This window comes from Athene cunicularia (assembly GCF_003259725.1).
Source record: "Athene cunicularia isolate RWA chromosome Z unlocalized genomic scaffold, athCun1 chrZ_part1, whole genome shotgun sequence".
Taxonomy (NCBI): Eukaryota; Metazoa; Chordata; class Aves; order Strigiformes; family Strigidae; genus Athene; species Athene cunicularia.
In genome coordinates, this window is record NW_020799142.1 from 17,841,662 (window position 1) to 17,860,301 (window position 18,640).

The window sequence follows — 18,640 nt, forward strand, 5'->3', positions numbered from 1 at the left end:
GTCTGAATTTATATGGCATTTTTCTCAGCTTGTTTAATACAGCCTTACAGAAAAAAATAAAGTAATATACCATCAGGTATTTCTTTCTGGGGAGAGATGGGAAGAAAACTAATGAATAGCACTCTTGGTAATGTCTTTATTTTAATTTCTTTAGACTATGTCTGAATGCATCCAGCTCTCATTTGCTGTTTGTAGAATTGGCATTTACACGGTAAGGCAATGTTCTAACTAACTAACTAACATTTGTTAGTGTTAATGCCATTTGAGTGAAAAGAAATTTCTTACTCTTTTGGGATCAGGATTAAGTAATGCAGTTAGCAAAAGGGATTTTAAACAGATGACAGCATGGTTTTGTCTTGTCAAAGAATTACTAGTATCAGGACAGAAAAAGTATTCTCCAATTCAATTAAAAAGGTAAAGAAAAATTTAGCCTACCTCTTAAGGTGTAAGAAAACTTAGTATTGATGTGTATCAGTTGCTGGTGTATCTAGCCTAATGTAATTGCTGAAGGGTTTATATTTGCTTTTAAATACCAGTGATGTTTGAGTAATGTAATGTATTAAAACGTGTTAGCTAAATGCACATATTTTTGTAAGCTTTGTCTGGAGTGCCTTAATATTTTCCATATGCTGTGAAGTTAAACTTCCCAAACCTTAATTAAGTTATAGAAAGGAAATAAGAGGTTTACTTCAAACATACGTCCCAAATATGTGATTTTTTTTTTTTTGCTGCTCCCAGTTGTTCCAGTTAATGATGAGAACAGTTAGATGAGTAGGGTGTATCACAGAAATTCATTGTGTAAGCTAAGCTTTGCTCAAGTCATGCTTCAAATCCTGGAGCTTTTGGAGTGGGAATGTTGTTCCTACAATTAATGCTTTTCAGGAGGAAGCCTGGCACATACGACTTCCCATTTTATTAGGATGTACAGTCAAAAGTGCAGGAAGGAAACTTTTGAACAGCTGTGATGAAGACTGTACCAGTAAGTCTTACTTCAGGACAGAATTCCAAAGCTTAACATTTGCTTTGATTCTTAGGATTTGCTTATAGGTAGGGTTTAATATGTGCCTGAAGTATTTTCCTGTGACATCTGCCTGCATTCTGTTTTCAACATCTAAAAGGTTATTTTCTAAATGGTAGAAAATAACAGATTTGGGCAATATGGACAAAATCCTCATGGAGGGAACTGCTACTTGAAAAGTCAAAGGCATATTTTCCAGTGCTATTTAAGTTCTTTAGGAAGTCTTCCTCTCAAAGTTCCTATGTGATAGTAGTATACTTATCTTAAAGGATCATAGACTGTTACAGTATGAGGTTTTTTAATGGCTGCAAGGTATGCAAACCATCTGCCAGCTCTTTAGAAAGCTATAGTAAGCTGTTCAAATTAATTTGAGAGGATGTCCAAGTATAAATATTTGTGTATTGCAGAATCAGGTTTAAGCAGGTATAATGTAGAGCAACATACACCCTCTGACAATAGTTGATTCTGGTTTAGTTTGAAATAGGTAAGTGTTGTGTGCATACTGCAGTGCACTGCTATGTTCTGGTAGCTGCAGTTACAGTGATAGTCGGTTAACTGATATCTCATTGTGACCGTCTGGGCAGCATAGTATTTAATTTTGTCAAATGTTTTAAATTCCAAAAATATAAAGAGCTAGCTTCATTTATGAAAATGCTGAGAAGAACTGATTTCATCAACTGCTGGTATTTAAGGGAGGAAAGTGAGAAGGATGATGAGTAGGCTTCAGAGCATCCAGAGATGCACTGTTGTGGTCAGTGTAGAGGGAGGACATGTGTCCCATGTAAAGTGTATTTGGAGGCTACATGCGCCTTTAGGAAAATGCTAGGTTCTGAGAGTACTGTCACTGGGAAGGCGAGTTTCAGGTGATCTAACTGGAGAGAGGGTTTGGACAGCTTTGGTATCAGAGTAAAGGGAGAGGCCTGCTGAAGTGAGAGCTATGCGGAAACACACTGTGTTAGTTCCTCTCTCTGCACTGTGCCCTGCTTTTGCTCAGTCATGTAACTCAGTCACTGGGTTTGTTGCTTAGGTATGCGAGCAGTCTGGCAGCCAGCAAGTATGGTGCTCCCTACTGATGTCAAGAAACAAGACACAAAACTCCACTTCATATATCCCATTTAATTAATTCCATATATCTTGTACTGTGTGCTTACTACTGCATGCTGTTTGGCAGATTGAATAGATTTTTTGTTTCGTTAACTGATTTTTTTTAATCCAAAATCTAAGCAGCCTCTCAAGTGCCAGTCCTTACCAGCACCATGTGTTCAGTTTGCACAGTATTACTTGGACACTTTCTGTTCTGCATGTCTTTGTTGCACAGTGCTGCAACTATCTTGCAAAGGCTTCTTTGGACTACAGACATCTCAATTGTTAGTCTGTTATCAAGCTGTTTATCAGTAATGCTCCTGAGCACCCATTACTTCAGCTGTGCTACTCCATTAAATAGGCTTCCTGTTTTTCAGGCCTGTACAGATTATGAGATGGAGGAAGGGTTTACATAGTTATCCATGGCAAAAGAGCCTGTGCTGCCTTCAGCTACCATGACTAAGAAAGAAGATGAAGCTTCGTTATCCTGAGCTAGGAAAAACATATCTTTGCAAGAGTGCAGAGAGATGTGATGCCCATTTTGGGGGAATTAAACCGGATGAGATTACTTAGAAGTGTATACCCTTGAAGGGGGAAGTAGAAAAGCAGAGGGGGTTAATATAAAACCTGTACAGGTATTTGTAAGGATTTGAAGCTGAAAGATGTGTATCCTAAAATGAAAACATTGTCATAAACTTAAGTGAAAAATTTGTGATAAAAAATCCAATCAAACTCAATTTCCTCTGTGTGTTCTACACAACTAGTACATTCTGGCAGAAGTACCAGTCTTTTCAGATGCTTCTTCCACCATGCTATTTATTGTGAGTCGTATGTATCATTTGGAAGTGTGGGAACAGGCAGATAAATCAGTTCTTGAATCTGCATGATTGTGGAAATTTTAAGAATATGACAGCTTGTAGCAAAGATTATCATTATATTGCCATTAACTTCCTTTCTGTTTCTGATTTGATTTTCTCAACCAGGTAAAAATCTTAATAAAATAATGATGGAGAGTTCAACCTACATGAACTTCAGAGGAAAAACAATCCACAATTTGTTATTCTGTGAGCCAGTTTTTATAATGGGACATTTGCTGCCTGTAGAGGTATTTAGGACTCCACCTCAGAAACAGCGTGCATGATTGTATGCCTCCACATCTTCCCTGGAACATACTCTGATACTCTGTACTAGGCTTTGAGACTTTTTCTTCTCAACTGTTTGCATATAATAGTAAGCTTTTTTGAACAGGGTTAATAAGGTACTATTTTCTATCCCTACTCCCTAGATGTGATTCCAGGAACAAGCAAAAAGTAATTTTCCTATCACTCGTTGTTTTGGATAACAAAACAAGGACAGAAGCCTCTGCAATGGTGAGAACCATGCAGTAAAACTAAAGAGACTTAGTGGAAGTGTGTTCTTTGCTGGTATGCGTTAGAAAGAAAAATACCGGAAAATAATATTTTCCCTTTTTAGGAAATTAGAAAGTAACAGTTTTCCTTGATTGCAGAATATGGCATCAATAGATAAACAATTATAAAACTATTTTAAGACCAAAACAATAAGGATAACAAAGTGCTCTGAAGAGCTTTCTGCTTCTCAGATGCTGGATATGGCAAAAGTGATGCACTGTAGCAACATTGCATCAATGTTGACATCTTCTTCCTGAGAATGATGAGTAATGGATATTTTGGTATTAGTAGCCTTTTGACTTGAATTTACGCAGTGAGATGTGGAAATAAACGAGGCATTTATACAGCTGTGCTTACTATAGTTTATATATGGTAAGTAATACAAATGCAAACATACTTTAGTTCTCTTTTACTTTGGATTAACTTACATTTGTCTGTTTATAATGATAAATTCATGTCTTGAAATGGTTTGACTGGAAACAGCTGGTGTGCTAAGGAATTTAACATTAGAACAAGACAGAAATAACATCTCTTCATGAAGTGGTGGAGGGAAGCTCTTAAGAGAAGATAAACCAACTGCGGCACTAACTAAAGGCAGTTGTGGAATAGGAGGTAAGCATGGGGCATGTTTGGAAAGGTTCAGGAGCCAGCCTGTGACTTACAGTATGGAAAGCTTCCTGTGAGACTCTTCCCCTCTCTGATGTGGTTTCCCATTGGAAAATGCAAAGTTAAAGTAGTAACAGAGCTCGTATAGCATATCCTGTCTACTCCTCCCTTTCCCATGTCATGTCCTTGACATGAACAGCAAAACAAAGGCACAAAAGTGTAGCAGGAAAAATTCCTTTTATGTGCTACCCTTTGGGAAATGTGGACAATTCCATTTACAGTCACTGTTGATATTCTCTGAGTAGAGTGCTGGAAAGGAAAGGTATAAATGTTTTCAACATCCAGCCTTAAATAAAAGGTTCTTGCTGTCACCAGTCTTGGCAGTGACTTGCATTTGATGGGAGTATGTCCACTGTGTTATTACAAATCTGTCATCAAGCTGTTTGAACCATGCTGATTGTGGTGTGTGTTGCTATCACCTAAACAGGAGAAAAAGAAGCAGAAAATTCTGATGCATGCGTTATTCTGTGCATGTGAATGTTAGCTATAGTGTGGATATTTTTGCCATGAGAGTCTCCCTTTTACTTTTCTGAAAAAAAACAAAGAACTGTAACTGGTTTGTGGTTTTGTTTGTTTGTTTGTTTGTTGTTGTTGTTTTTTTCCCAAATGAAGAAAAGAAAGTAAAGACAGGTGACACAGGAAATCATCAAGGCTGGCCGGGGAGTGAGGATCAGAATACAATTCTCTACCCTTTCTCTCAGCAGAGAGGGAATTCATTGGTTAAAGTAAACTACTTGAATTTCTGAACAGCATGTCTTTGTGGCCAGAGCTCATATTATCTGCTCAAAGAGCTCAGCAGCTTGGTCCAGCCAATGCTGCTGTGACAGCATTACTTCCCTGAGCTATTAACTGATTTGCACTGTACTTACAGCCCTTTGACAACTAGTAATTGATTTCACTGGGAAAGTTATGGTTTGCCAAATTAGCCTGTTAATTTTTATCAGAATGAAATTCCTGTTTGACAAACTTGCAAGCTGCAATAGGTCTTTGTCCTGAACTAGGGACTTTATGAATTAGAGTTGTGTTCCTCCTGACTGGTCTCTGCTGTCCATGTTCCCATCCTGCTCTAGAAAAACAGCGGTGTTGTTCCACAGACCATTAACTTTACAGAGGACTAGGAAAAAAGCCCAAATCCTCAAGAGTCTCAAATCTTTTCTGTTCAGGCAGATTGTTGTTCAGTTTGTATTTATCAAAGCCATGGGGTTAGTTATCCTGTACATAAACACTGGTTTGCATCTTCCCTTTCGAAGTCAGGATTCCTGATCTTCAATGCTGCTGTCTTTCCAGAAAACAGTTGTGTAATGTACTGGCAAAATGCCATGTTTTGCCTTCAGTGGCTGCTCTGCATGAAATATAAACTACTCCTGTGGGCTCAAGTGATGCAGGGGGTGATTGTGTGAGCATGGAATTTTCCTGATGGCCACTGCTGAGCATCCTTTTTTTGTACAGTTTGCAAAGTAGCCTCTTTTAATTATAAAAATAAAAAATAATTATTTTAAATTAATAATAGATTTATAATGTAAATTGAAAGTACATTGCAAAGCAAAGGTATTCAAAATCCTGAGTCTCCTATGAAAAATATCACATGTTTGAAATTTGAGCTGTCCTGTGACTGTGGACTCAGAAAGACAGCAGTGGGGCATGTGGAATTACTGAGTGGCAAGTGTACAAATCCAGCAGTTAGCTATATTATTTGAATTACTGAGGGAGCAAAAGACTAGAAATGTCTTTTCAGTGAAAATAATTATTTTCTTTCACATTCTGTAGTCCAGAGGTTGGGACAGTGTATAGCCATGAGGCTTGCAAAAACAACTGGTTAATTTGCAAGGATTCCTGGAGTCTGGCTTGGCAGTTCTAAACTGTGGTAAAAGACTGGCCAACGACTATGCTAAAGGTTGCATGCACTGTTCCGTGTGTATGCGTGTTCGATCACATCCTCTACTTTGTGCAGCTGCATAAATAAGAATCTAACAGGTGACCTGCAAATGGATATAGTGAGTATTGGTGATACACCATTCATAGTATTTGCATACAGCTGTTTTAGTTTATTTATCGCTCTGTTGTTACTCAGTCTTCCCAAAGGTGGTGTGCTTTTGAGTAAAGAATTGTGGATTGTTTCTGGTTGGTCTGTATTTGCCTTTTAACAACAGGTGGACAACCACAATGAAGATTCTTAGAAATAGTAGAAATTATATTTCTTTCAGGATAATTACCTTTTACACAAAATGTCATGTTACTGCAGAAGTGAGATCAGTCTCTTCATGAGGTCTTAGGCTAGTTTTGATACTGTGAGCTCAAAAGCTTGTCTGTTTTCCTTAGACTGATAAAAGATTTTCCCTATGAATGTGCTTGCACTGTATCCTGAGGGCATCAATAATACATTACTACTATGATTACTACTGTAAAATGTTTGAATTACTACTGTAAAATCTTTTCTGAAGACATGGTGCGTTTCATAGAATCATACGATGGTTTGGATTGGAAGGCACCTTAAAGCCCATCTTGTTCCAACCCCCGTGCCATGAGCAGGGACATGTTCCACTACCTCAGCCCCGTCCAACCTGGCCTTGGACACTTCCAGGGAGGGGACACCACAGCTTCTCTGGGCAACCTGTTCCAGTGTTGCACCACCCTCACAGGAAAAAAATTGTTCGTTGTATCTAATCTAAATCTACCCTCTTTCAGTTTAAAACCATTACCACTCATCCTATCACTACAATCCCTGATAAAGAGTCTCTCCCCACCTTTCCTGTAGCTCCCTTTAAGTATTGGAAGGACACTCTAAGGTTTCCCTGGAGCCTTCTCCAGGCTGAACAACCCCAGCTCTCTCAGCCTGTCCTCATAAGGGAGGTGCTTCAGCCATCTGGTCATCTTCATGGCCTCTGGCCTCCTCTGGCCTCACTTGAGCAGGCCCGTGTCCTTCTTATGCTGGGGGCCTCAGAGCTGGATGTAGCACTGCAGGTAGGGTCTCATGAGAGTGGAGCAGAGGGAGAGAATCCTCCTCCTTGACCTGCTGGCCACAGTTGATGCAGCCCAGGATACGGTTGGCTTTCTGGGTTGTGAGTGCACATTACTGGTTAATGTTGAGCTTCTCATCAGCCAGCACCCCCAAGTCCTTTTTTTCCAGACTGATCTCAATCCATTCTCCACCCAGTGTGTATTTGTGCCTGGGATTGCCCCACCCATGTGCAGGACCTTGCATCTTGTTTTTTTTGAGAGTAGGTATCTTTTAAGGGAAGAGGTCATACAAGTGAACAGTAGATTACAAAAATTAAAGGAAGTGCATCAAATGACAAAATTTCATCTGAGCTTATTTTTGGGAAAAGACCTTTCTAATTCTCTCTGTTAATATCTTTCTGTTCTTCGTGTTCTTAATGTTTCTCCTCAGCATAAAGTTGAAAGTGCTTGCTCAGGTGTTGAAGTTAATTTTCAAAGTGGTCTGCTGAATTTCTTGCTGCTCCAGCTTCTTGATAATTATAGTCTGCTGTCTTCAAAATGCTTTGATATTGTGTTATGTGTAATTAAAGCCATAAATGCTTTTGTCTAGGCTGTTCTACAGCATCCTTTAGATCCTTTTAGAGTAAATAGCCCTTTTTAGATCAGACTTCTACTGTGATGTTTGTATTTTGATCAGTTTGATTATATTTCACACAAATCTTAAACTAAAAATTTATGTTCTGTAATATGAAGACCTTTAAAGAGTGCCACTTCATTTTTATTGGCAAGGATTTATATAGTACAAAATGCCATTGAAATTTTAAGGAGTTTGTGTTGCTGGGTATTATGTTGTTGAAGAGTAGAAAACAACAGGGTTTAATGGATACTGTAACCTAATACAATGGTTCCACTGGTGTGAATGTTAATAAATACACATACTTACATTTCAAAACTTTGCTTTTGAGTAATTAAGTCTATTAATATCTCAAATGCCATTCTGGGCAATAGACTTCTAGGAACTCGTAAGATGTGAGAAGTGATATCAAGGATGTCTTGTGTCCTGGAAAGAAGAGGTTACTTACAGCTATCACATGGTGTGTTGTAACCAAGACTTTAAAATTATTTTTCTGGTATTGTTACAATTGCCTGTGTGAATGTAGGCAAATCTCTTGTATCTCCCTTTGCAGCACTATTTCTTCTAAGGCTTCCAAAACCTGCAACTTTAGTTTCCTACCTGTATTTGGTACTGCTAGACCCACTTGTTTCACTCAACCCATTTGATATCCTATTTAAGAGCACACAAACAAACAATTTGTTGTGAAGTTATTTTATTAAATGTTGCATCTCAGGCCAACACATGACCTACCCTGTTTGCTTATCTTTTTGCTCTTTGAAGAACAGTGCTGTGTGCTTTTGGTACGTTCGTTTCTTGTTGAAGTGAAACATGTAGTGCAGTGCATGGGTCTTCCTCAGTTCAAGTCATATGAAATACATCTATATGTCCTGTTTGAGATGAATAGACGTGGCAGAAGAGCTCCAAGACTACACAGAGGTGATTTTGTTTGCAGCAGTTCTAGCTAGCACAAGGTTGAAGCTCAATATCCTTAATCTCTGACTCTTCTGTGGCAGTGTGTTGGTTACCTGGATGGGGAAACATGTGTAAGTCCCTCCTCGCCTCCTCAAAACTCCAAACATCAGCCACATGGTGTGGTTCTGAATGTTTAAGTTTTAATTTGATTCAACTGCTTATGGAATTACTTCAATGTAATCTGCTAATGTTTGTCACTTCTCTTTCTCTTTCATTGCACAATTCAGTTATTCATTATTTGATCTATTTTATACACTCTCATCCTGTTCACTGGCCCCTTAAGCGTCACGTTTGTTTTCTTCATCAGTCTGCTTCATCCTGGCCTTCTCTATTAGATCAGACTTCTTGCCCCTGACAAAAAATAATGCTTTTTATTCTGTACAGCTCACCTTGTTCCTTTAAAATTTTCCTCCAGTTTTAGAAGTCTTTTAACTTCTTCAGTTGTTTGTTGCGATGAGTGGTGGAAATGGGAAGGTGTTCATGCAGATGAAACGTTTTGAGGTAAATGGTATGCTAGCGTCTCTTTCCCTCAAATTCCATTCATGATGGCTTTTTTAACCAATGTTGACACTCTAGTGTAGTCAGACAGCATGCACTTCAGTTTATGGAAGGTGATTATTTGTTCCCTGATTCTAAAACTGCATTCATTTCCAAAACATGGGAGATTTTGTTTTGTAGCCATGTCTGTGTTATGTTAGTGTTCTCTTGAAGATCTGCTTACTCCATTTTGTTGTCATCTTGAATTACATAGAAGACATTCCAGTGCATTTCTCTGGATTATATACTCTTAAGTAATAGCCCCTCTGTATAGGGTCATACCTAGAGGCCCAACAGAGGTTGATACTCTGATTCCTAGCGTAGTCTCTGCTGTGACAAGCAGACTACGGGCAGATAGGGATTGTATCAAACGCAGTGTGTGTGGAAACCACAAGTTTGGTGCTGAATGCACTTCTTGTTTACACTTGGAAAACAAGGTGGGATTTGTTGTGAAGTTGAATATGTACAGACACAAGATCCCAAAATTCTGAAGGGAAGCAAGACTGTAGAGTAAAACTTGACAAAAGACTTACATTACTGACATCAAAGTCTGTATTTCAGATGCTTTTGCCTTGCTCTTTACAACAATTGTGTGTTGTTTTTTCTCTGCTTGAATTCATTCACTATGAAAGAGAATGAATCTACTAAGAGAGAGGCTCCTAAGAGCAGGCTGGGTAATATTATGGGATGTTAGAGAGAAGTAACTCTTTGATTTATGGGGTTCTAAAATGCTTTTCACTGTAACATCTCACTTGACTTTGAACAAGAAGATAACTCTAAAAGCAATTAAGTGTGGAAATGCACACCTTGACATACCAGATTAAAAAGTAGAGGCTAGAGTAGCATGAGAACCTCAAATACCAGACCACAACCTTTCAGGCAAGAGTAACATGGGGGTCATAAAATGGAGTTCTAAATCCAAATGCCCCATAAATATGAAGGTGAAAATGTATATATAAAAAAAGTTGCTGTGCAATGAGATATGCAGAGCTAGTGGAAATGTGAGGCTCTAGGGCTATTGGATAATGAGCAAGAAAACCACAGTAGAAGAAGCTGAAGTTTTAGGTGTGTGTTCTGCTGAGCCACTTATGTAATGTGAATTAATCTTATATGAGCTGTCACCCTCTAATAATAATCTAATGGATGGTAAATCAGTTTCACATGGACAGTATGAACAAAGCTTTTAGTAGGTACAAAGTTTGAATGTATTTGGAAATGCCCATGGAACTCCTCTTCATAATGGTTTTATTATTCTTTCTGCTTGTTTCCTGAATCTTGCAGCTAGTGGCTCAATTTTCAAGTTTTATGATGAGACACAATCTATTTTTTTTTCCCAGCAGGGTAAACTGAGGTGTAAAATGCAAACAATTTACTGGTATTTCACAGCAGGTTCTAATCAGCATCTTGTGGTTCTGAATCATGGTGCCTTGTGTCTGGATATTTGAATTCTGACATTAGCCTTCTGCTCTTTTTACTGCTGAAATTAGAACATAATTAGAAAATACACTGTGATTGAAAATTTGTGAATTTTGATACTGGATTGAGAAAAGATAGTCTTGTTTTTTGTGAGTTAGGGTTTTCCCCATTTAAAATTCTTTAGTGTAGGAAACCCTTTCCTGAGGAAGGAAGGTGTTAGTAATTTGCTCTACTTGAATAATATTGCAGAGAATGGTATTTGGTTTCATGTTGTCACTGCTCTATTCCCTTTCTGACCTTTTCAGGATTTCTTTAGGTGTGATAGGTATGCCAGGTAAGATGAAATCTTTTTCCTGTTAGCATCTGCTTCTAATTAAGTAACCATTTTTTTCCATAGGTGCTGTGATATTGTATGTTCAGGATTTTTGATTTTTTGATCCCTTCCTCCCTTCACTGCTAGAAATTTTGTTAAAAAACCTTGTGTTATATTTCAGCGTGTGTATTGCCTGCTTACCGTAACAACAAGCTGCAAGGAAGGTCTTCTGCTCTTAATGAGAAAAATGTGATCAGTGGATAACTGAAGAGAGAGAGTGCATAACAAATGTGCTGCCAAAAATTTTTTTTATTTATAAAAGTCGTATATAAAGTTTTACTATTTTACACTCAGTATGTTGAAGTATTGCATGTCTTAGTGTTGCTGTTTAGACGCTAAGCACTGCTGTATTCTTTAGCTCTTAAACTGACTTCAGTTACTTTCTGATGGTTATGTCTGTATTTAGTACTGAAAACAGATTCCTTATTTGTTGAGCAAGCTGATTCTTGGTGGAGCTTTGCAAGAGTTATTTGGGATACCAAATAAGATTTTTCTGTGAAGGTCTTTTCAGTCGCTCTTCTGGTTTTGTCAAGGTTGAAATGCCTCCTTTTTGAAGAAGACCTTAAATGAAAAGTGTTTTAAGGACAGATGAATTAATGGATTAATATGTTACTGATGCAAGGTTTTATGGTATGGATTGGTAAAATACAAGAAGCCTCAGAAACAGAGACTTCCTTGATGAACCAATGATAGTGGTTTTCATGTTCACAGGTTAGGATCATAACAAATAGGGCTGAAAGAAGTAAGCATCATCTCATTCATCCCTGGCTCAGGAGCAGGATGAGCTATGGCCAAACGAGCTCTGACCAGACTGGTTCTCTAAAAAAAACTCAGCAGATTCCATAATCTCCTCTGGCAATCTCTCTCTGAGTTGGACTAGCTCTACTCTTCTACACACTGTTTTTCTAAGATCTAACATAAATCTCCTGTTAATCTCTCCTGCTACAGTTTAAGCTCTTCTTTGTCTTACACATAGCAAACAGGGAGAGAAGTCTGTTCCTTTGTTGTTTGAAAATTGGTTGTCACGTACTTTTTCAGCTTTCTGTAAATTAACAGATGGGTCATTCTGTACAGAACCCCCTAAGTTACAACCAGAGTGAGGACTTATTTGTGTGGCAGGTTACAATTCAGAGGCGCTGCTATGTTGTTCTTTTGCCTTATTTACTTCCATAAAAGCAGAAGCAGCTTATTATTTTCATGCTGAATATACTAAATTGCTTGATGAGAATAATTTACTGGGTAGACGCTCTTCTGTCGAGGATATTTGGAAAGACTATTAGAAGATAAGCTTCACCAGCATTAGCACTTGAATTTATTGGACAATAGAAACAACATAAATATACCTGGATGTGCCTAGAACAGTGAGTGAGATGAGGAAACAGATTCAACTTTCTTTCTTTTCTGTTTCTGAATAGACTTACTAGTTGTGACTCAGTACCTCTTCAACAGCAGTTTGGAAGATGCAGTTTTTACAGTGACAAGGTTCTTTTCCCTGAAGAATAGTATACTTTGAACGAGAAAGCACTGTAAATGCTTCCATCATTTGATGGTAATTGTTAATGGGGAACTTGAATCGTTACGAAGTTAGGCTTTAGGCCTTAATTTCATATATTACTTACAGACCAATTAACTTCAGTGCAGCTGTTTGCTATGATCTTTTACAGAGAGAACTCATTCTATTTCTGATATAACAATAAGGAAGTTGCTATTTAAAACTGGAAATCTGTTTAGAGGGTTGAGTCAATCTGTGTGATTTTTATGGAATGTAGCACTGTTTCTAAAGCTAAAAAGTGGTAAATTTAAGCAAATTGTAAGTTTCGTTAACATTCTGCTTGCCTTCCACCAATGGCATGCAATGACTGGCTGTTAGCACTAGGACTCTTGTTAGTTCTTTCAGGACAATTTACTTAGCTGGATTGAATAGTCTAACAGAAATATTTCCTGTTTGGTGAAGCTTTTAGCAAGAGGCAAGACCTATAGGGCTTTCAGTGAGAGTATGTTTTGTTGCTTAAATTAGAGAGGGTGAGGTTAATTCACTTTTTATGCATTAGCATTAATATGGTTATGGTGCTGAAACTGTGAATTTAAATGACTGGTGGTTGTTCAGATGTTTCTTGCTTCATATAAAACAAATTAAATGGTTTATTGCCTTTCTACATTTGAAGAAGGAAACAAAATAGAGATTTCAAACCAATTAAAATGTCCTCTTTTCTACTTATTTGCAAGTTTCTATTCAGATTAATCTGCAGTCTAGAAACTTTCTGTACTGTCACATTTGTTTACTTTGGAGTTTATCCAATAGGCACTTTCTTAAATAGTTTTTCGTAGCTTTTAGAAATCCACATTTCAGTTGGAAAAAAATAATTTATATTAATCTAGGTACATAATTACATTTATATTAATCTAGGTACATACATTAATAATAAATTCTGTATCTTGTCTGTCTGTTTTATGTTCGTGTAATAAAAGAAGCATGTATCATGTCTATTTTAAATTTTCAGATGCCTTCAGTAACCACAGAATGTGCACCAAGAAACAGATATCACCATCAGAATGCCAAAAAATATTGTGGAAACATGAATATTTCCAAGCAACAGATTTTTCTTGAAGAACAAGTGGCTGCATATTTTGAAGGATAGTTTGAGTTAGATTGCCCTCAAAATTTCAAGTTATTCTTGGCTTCAGCTTTCAGGAACACTATGTTGTTCTCTAATAAAGTTGAGGAGTGGTAGTCAAAAAGGTTAGAGAAACAGTGGGTTAGATAAACCAGTGAATAAATTGGGTATTTTAATATGTGTGAAACAGATAGCTTTGAAATACTTACCACTTAAGCATCTTTCTGTTGATTTTGTTGGAAGCTGTAAAGTTGATGTCATATGCAGGTTCTGACTGTGATAGGAAAATTTTCAGCTACATGCCATGGGTATATGCAAATATAAGTGGTTTTCTAATGAAAAATATTGCATTAATTTTAGAAGTCATGCTTCATATGTTACTTTCATAATATTAGATAACAAAATATTTATCAATTTTTTAGATCTCTTAATTTGCAGTTTAAAGATATGCTCCTACTTATCAACTGCATTTGAATAGGACATTTAAAAATTTATTAGAAGCTTAGTAACTTTTATTGCAGGATGGTTTCTTGATTTCCCTCACCAGTTTTGGATTGCCCCTGTGAGCTGAAGGGGCAAATAGAAGTATTTACCAAACAATGTGGTTTTCAGTGCTGTCACTATCAAAATGGTAAAGCTGAACTATGTCAAATGCAGCTGGTTCAGTATGCTTAAGAGACAGTGGACTGTGCAGTTGGTTTTAGAATCTCCTGACTTTGAAATGACTGTGTACAGTCTCTGAGCCACAGTTCCAAACAGTTTTATGTGCTAGGATTCATGTTTGAGTGCTGCGTTTTGCAGGAAAGTTAATGTTGTTTCCCTTGTTCAGAACAGATCCCAACAGTCAAACCAGAAGTGAAATGAAATTCAAGAGCAAAGAGAAGAAGCAGGAAATTGTTCAGGGAGAAGAAAAAAAAAACTTTTTTTTATAGCCCCCCCACATGGTGGAAGTGTGGAATGAATGCTCAAAATAGGCTAAAAGCAAACCCCAAAAAATGAAAACCACATAAATGAAAACTAACTTCCAAACAATAAATTTCTATTGGCATTTTTTTGAGCAACACTTGTAAATAATTTGGTTTGGGGCTAGTTCCTCTACCATGGAATTAAAACAGAGATAGATTGTATCATTATATACTTATAGTATTTAATTTTGAATGCATCTTTAGTTAAAATAAAGCCCAAGTATGCAAGAGTCAGATGCTTTTGTGTTGTGTCACATGGGACAATTATCTAATAATTTGAGGAAATGGCTATATGCAATTTTGGTCTTAGAAATACTTCTGTATTGTGAAAGAAAACATTACATTTTTATAACTCAGCATCATACATGTTTTTTTTCAGAAAGCCTTAAAGTAGAACGCATACTTCAGAATGGTGATTTAATAAAATGAAATACATTTTGCAGTGATCATGACACTGAAATAATTTAAAGAAACATTCTCTGTGTGGTGAGAACTTAACAGATGTGATTTGGTATTTTTGAGGGTTGATTTGGTTTGGTGTGTTTTTTCAGAGCTGATACTTTTTTTCCCCTCCTCTCTGCCCTGACAGATAAGTCTTGTTTTGGTCTTCTCTTACAGAAATATAGTATACGAGTTGTACTTCAGATTGTATTTCTTGTGGTGAAATACAGGATTATTCTAATGTATGACATTCTACTTGGTCACCAACAATTCTAATAAATGCAATTAAAAGGAATTATGTATGGAGTCAGAGAGGTCTTATGCTGGTTTGTATCTGATGAATGTCTCCATCTGGAGTACCTTCTGTGCTGTAAAAAGGCTTTGGGCTAATTATGGCTCCTTATTCAGGGTTCTCAGAATGGGTATGAAATAAAAGTGGCTGGTTTTAATAGTTTTAGTCCTCAAGTTTCAGGAACTATAAGTAAATCTGCACTACTGTTGGATAATTTCTGTGCTGGTTAATTTATTTCAATGCTGGCTGTTGTCTTCTGTGTTCATTCCGTGTGTATGAGGGCGTTCCACTTATGCTTTTCATCTCCTGCTCTGCTTTGACTGGACTCTCCATTTTGTCTTTGACAGGAACCCAACTGCACTTGCTCTCAGAAATGTGTGTGCAGAGGGCAAGCAAGTATTTTCATTGAAGACTAACTTGAATAATTATGTTTGTTTCAGTCTCTAAAAGGTCTACTTCCTAGTCATGAGAGGCCATGCATATGTATGCTGGAACATCCTTGTAAGCTAGTGTGAGAGGATGTGCTGTCCTTGCATAACTAGCTTGAAGGTGACGTGCACCTGAATGTAAGAATTAACTTCTTGAGGTAGTCTGCCACTTCAAGAAGGTGTCTAAAGTGCAAGCAAGCATCAATTACATTTTAGTGCAGTGATGCTGTAATTAAGCCATAAAGGGTCCGTAAGCCGTCTCTGTGCCAAGTCCTACCTCTTTCAAATGTTATGGGTCTTGGGAACGTGTGGAAAGCTGTAGAAAAGCAGTTGTGCAGAGTTACTGCTTGACAAACATAGCCTTCTCTAGCAAAACTTGGTTTTGGCTCAGTCAAAATATTTTGATGAAGTTACACAACCTATAAACAATAACATGACTTCTTTTTGTTTTTTCCTATAGTTCAACATCCCGCTTATATTTCTTTGTTTAAAGCTTAAAATGAACTGCTTCATGAGGAAATGATAAGGATGGCTTTATTTTTGTTGTGGAAATCCAGGTTGAAGGTTCTGAGTTGCCACACAGTGTGAATTGGAGGATATAAGTGCTGGGGCCCTCCCTCTTTTAGCAGAAGCCTTTTTCAAGCTTTACACAAAGGGGTCTACAAAACTTGAACTAAACTTTTCTTCTCCTAAATGGCTAAACAGGATGTAGATACAAATAATAATTCAATACAAACTTATTTTGGTGGAGCTTTCTCACACACAGCTTCTGGTATGTTGAGAAATGTAGTTTCCTTTTAGAAATAGTTCATTCATTAGTTTCCAGACAGTGCTTAAGATGAATTAGTACCATCAAATAAAACCTAAAACCTCTTGTTCCAAGGTGCAGGAATTTCTGTGTTAGCAGTAATGAGTGGTTGATTATTAATTTTTTTTAAATTTTGTGTTTTTGCAATGCAGTGTTCTTAATCAAAAACTGTTATGATTTTTCTTAGCTCTTTGCAAAATATTCAGAATGGTTGAGCAAGGTGGTCAAATACTGGAGTAGAGACTTCTCATACATATGTTGTTAATAAAGCAACTGTATAGAATCTTTTTAGAGTATTCCCATTCTGCAGGTGTACACAAGCCTGAACATTGTCCCCACAAAATTGCGTGCCTGTCTGTTTTAACAAATACTACTTTAAAACTATTTATTTTTGTTCTGTTTATATGTGCGTGCTTCAGTAGCTTTTCTGTGGTGTCTTCCATATAGCCAATCTCTCTTGCTGACATACACATTCTACATAGCAACAGGGAAATACTTTTTGAAGCTACCATACGGAGAGATTTAAAGGCAGTGACAGAATGTGAAACCAGTTCTGATTTTGGCTATATGCTTGACTCTTTGTGTAATCTTTATCTTGGAGAGACTATCCTACCTCGAGGGCAAATCATGTAACCTGAAGGAAATAGTAAAACCTGAGATTGGCCGTCATACCGGAGTAGAGAAGTAACTTTGTCTGAAGTCAGGAAAGAAATGCTTGTCAGTTGTGCTCATACTATGTTACTATCTCTTGTACAGACAGGCTAGTTTTGAATCATCAGGGTGTCTTCATACTTAAAACACACTGGTAATGAATTTGGGCTTGGTGTGTTTTGTTTGGTTTTTTGTGTGTGTGGTTTTTCTTTTCTTTTTTTTTTTTTTTTTTTTTTTTTTTTTTTTTTTGGTCAGCAGAATAGTTTGTATCAAATTGTGTCACTTTGATGTTACCACACAACAGGCTTTTTGTGTTGTTGTGGGTTTTTTGTTTTGTTTTGGTTTTTTTTTGTTTTTTGTTTTTTTGTTTTTTGTATTCTCCTATAAGCTTATTCTCTTATTCTGTAAGAATTAGCTTTTCTCTGAAATTTTTATTTTTCCACCCATTTGTCTTTCCTGGTTAAATTTGAGATCATTCTCACAGCAATACTATGCTTGGCTAACCATATAAGTTTGCTTATTTCCTTGCCTTAATTCCTTCTCCCATAGACTGTCTTGTCTCAGTAGAAGTAGTTTCTCCATCTAGCCAGGACTAGTTTAGAACCCCTACCTCTTTCATACAAATATCTGAATTGTTGAGGGGAGCCAGGATCACCTTTTCTGTCAGTGCAGGCTTTATGTTTTGCCTTCTACATTTGATAATTTATGTATTTTTGAATGCCCATGGCTCAGCTTCTGCTTCACTCAGTCTCTTGCTTTGATGACGTGTTTCAGCCTTCTACTTCTTGAACTGTGTCTAAATGGAAGGTCTCTTGTGATACTCAAGCTAAACTGTTTTATCTGTGGATCAAAACAATTTTGCATTACTGTCCCTCTGTTGTGTATATATTTTAGGGCAGATTCTGAGACCTGAGAGGTATATGCATGCAATGTGCACTCCTCCTTCCTTTGTCTTTTCTCCAGTGGTTTCTTCACAGCTTTTCAAATGTGTGCTGTTGTTTGGTTTTCTTCGATCTGTAGTATAACTTTGCCTAAACTAAGAGCTCTTCTTCTCAGAAGCTGATAACATATATCCTCAGGGAAATTTTCCATGAAATCTGATACTGATTGTAGTGTTAAATTAAAAAAAAAAAAATGGAGAGGGAGGAGAAAATTTGTATTTCAGCAGTTTATCTGGTCATCTGTGGGATTTGGAGATGATGCTTATTCTTGTGCTGAGCGATTGATTTGTTTTTATGGTAGCCTTTTCTGAAGCATTGGAAATAACCTGGAGAATGGTGGACAGTGGTTTCAGTATTCTTATACACTCGCCTGGTCTCTGGTTCACGTGACTGGAGTCAGCTTGACTGGTAGATCTGAGATCAAGAAGTTTCCTGTGAGATCAGACTTCTTGGGGGCGTGTTGCTTCTTTCA

General features: G+C 37.2%; 1 protein-coding gene across 1 annotated transcript in view; it reads left to right on the top strand.

Annotated features, from left to right (window-relative positions):
* Positions 1 to 18,640, top strand: part of ARL15 (ADP ribosylation factor like GTPase 15) — a 214,513-nt gene that overhangs the window by 7,753 nt on the left and 188,120 nt on the right. The window contains exon 4 of the mRNA XM_026865746.1: positions 155 to 211. Coding sequence (XP_026721547.1) covers positions 158 to 211 — 54 coding nt within the window. The 5' untranslated portion in view covers positions 155 to 157. The remainder of the gene's footprint in view (positions 1 to 154; positions 212 to 18,640) is intronic.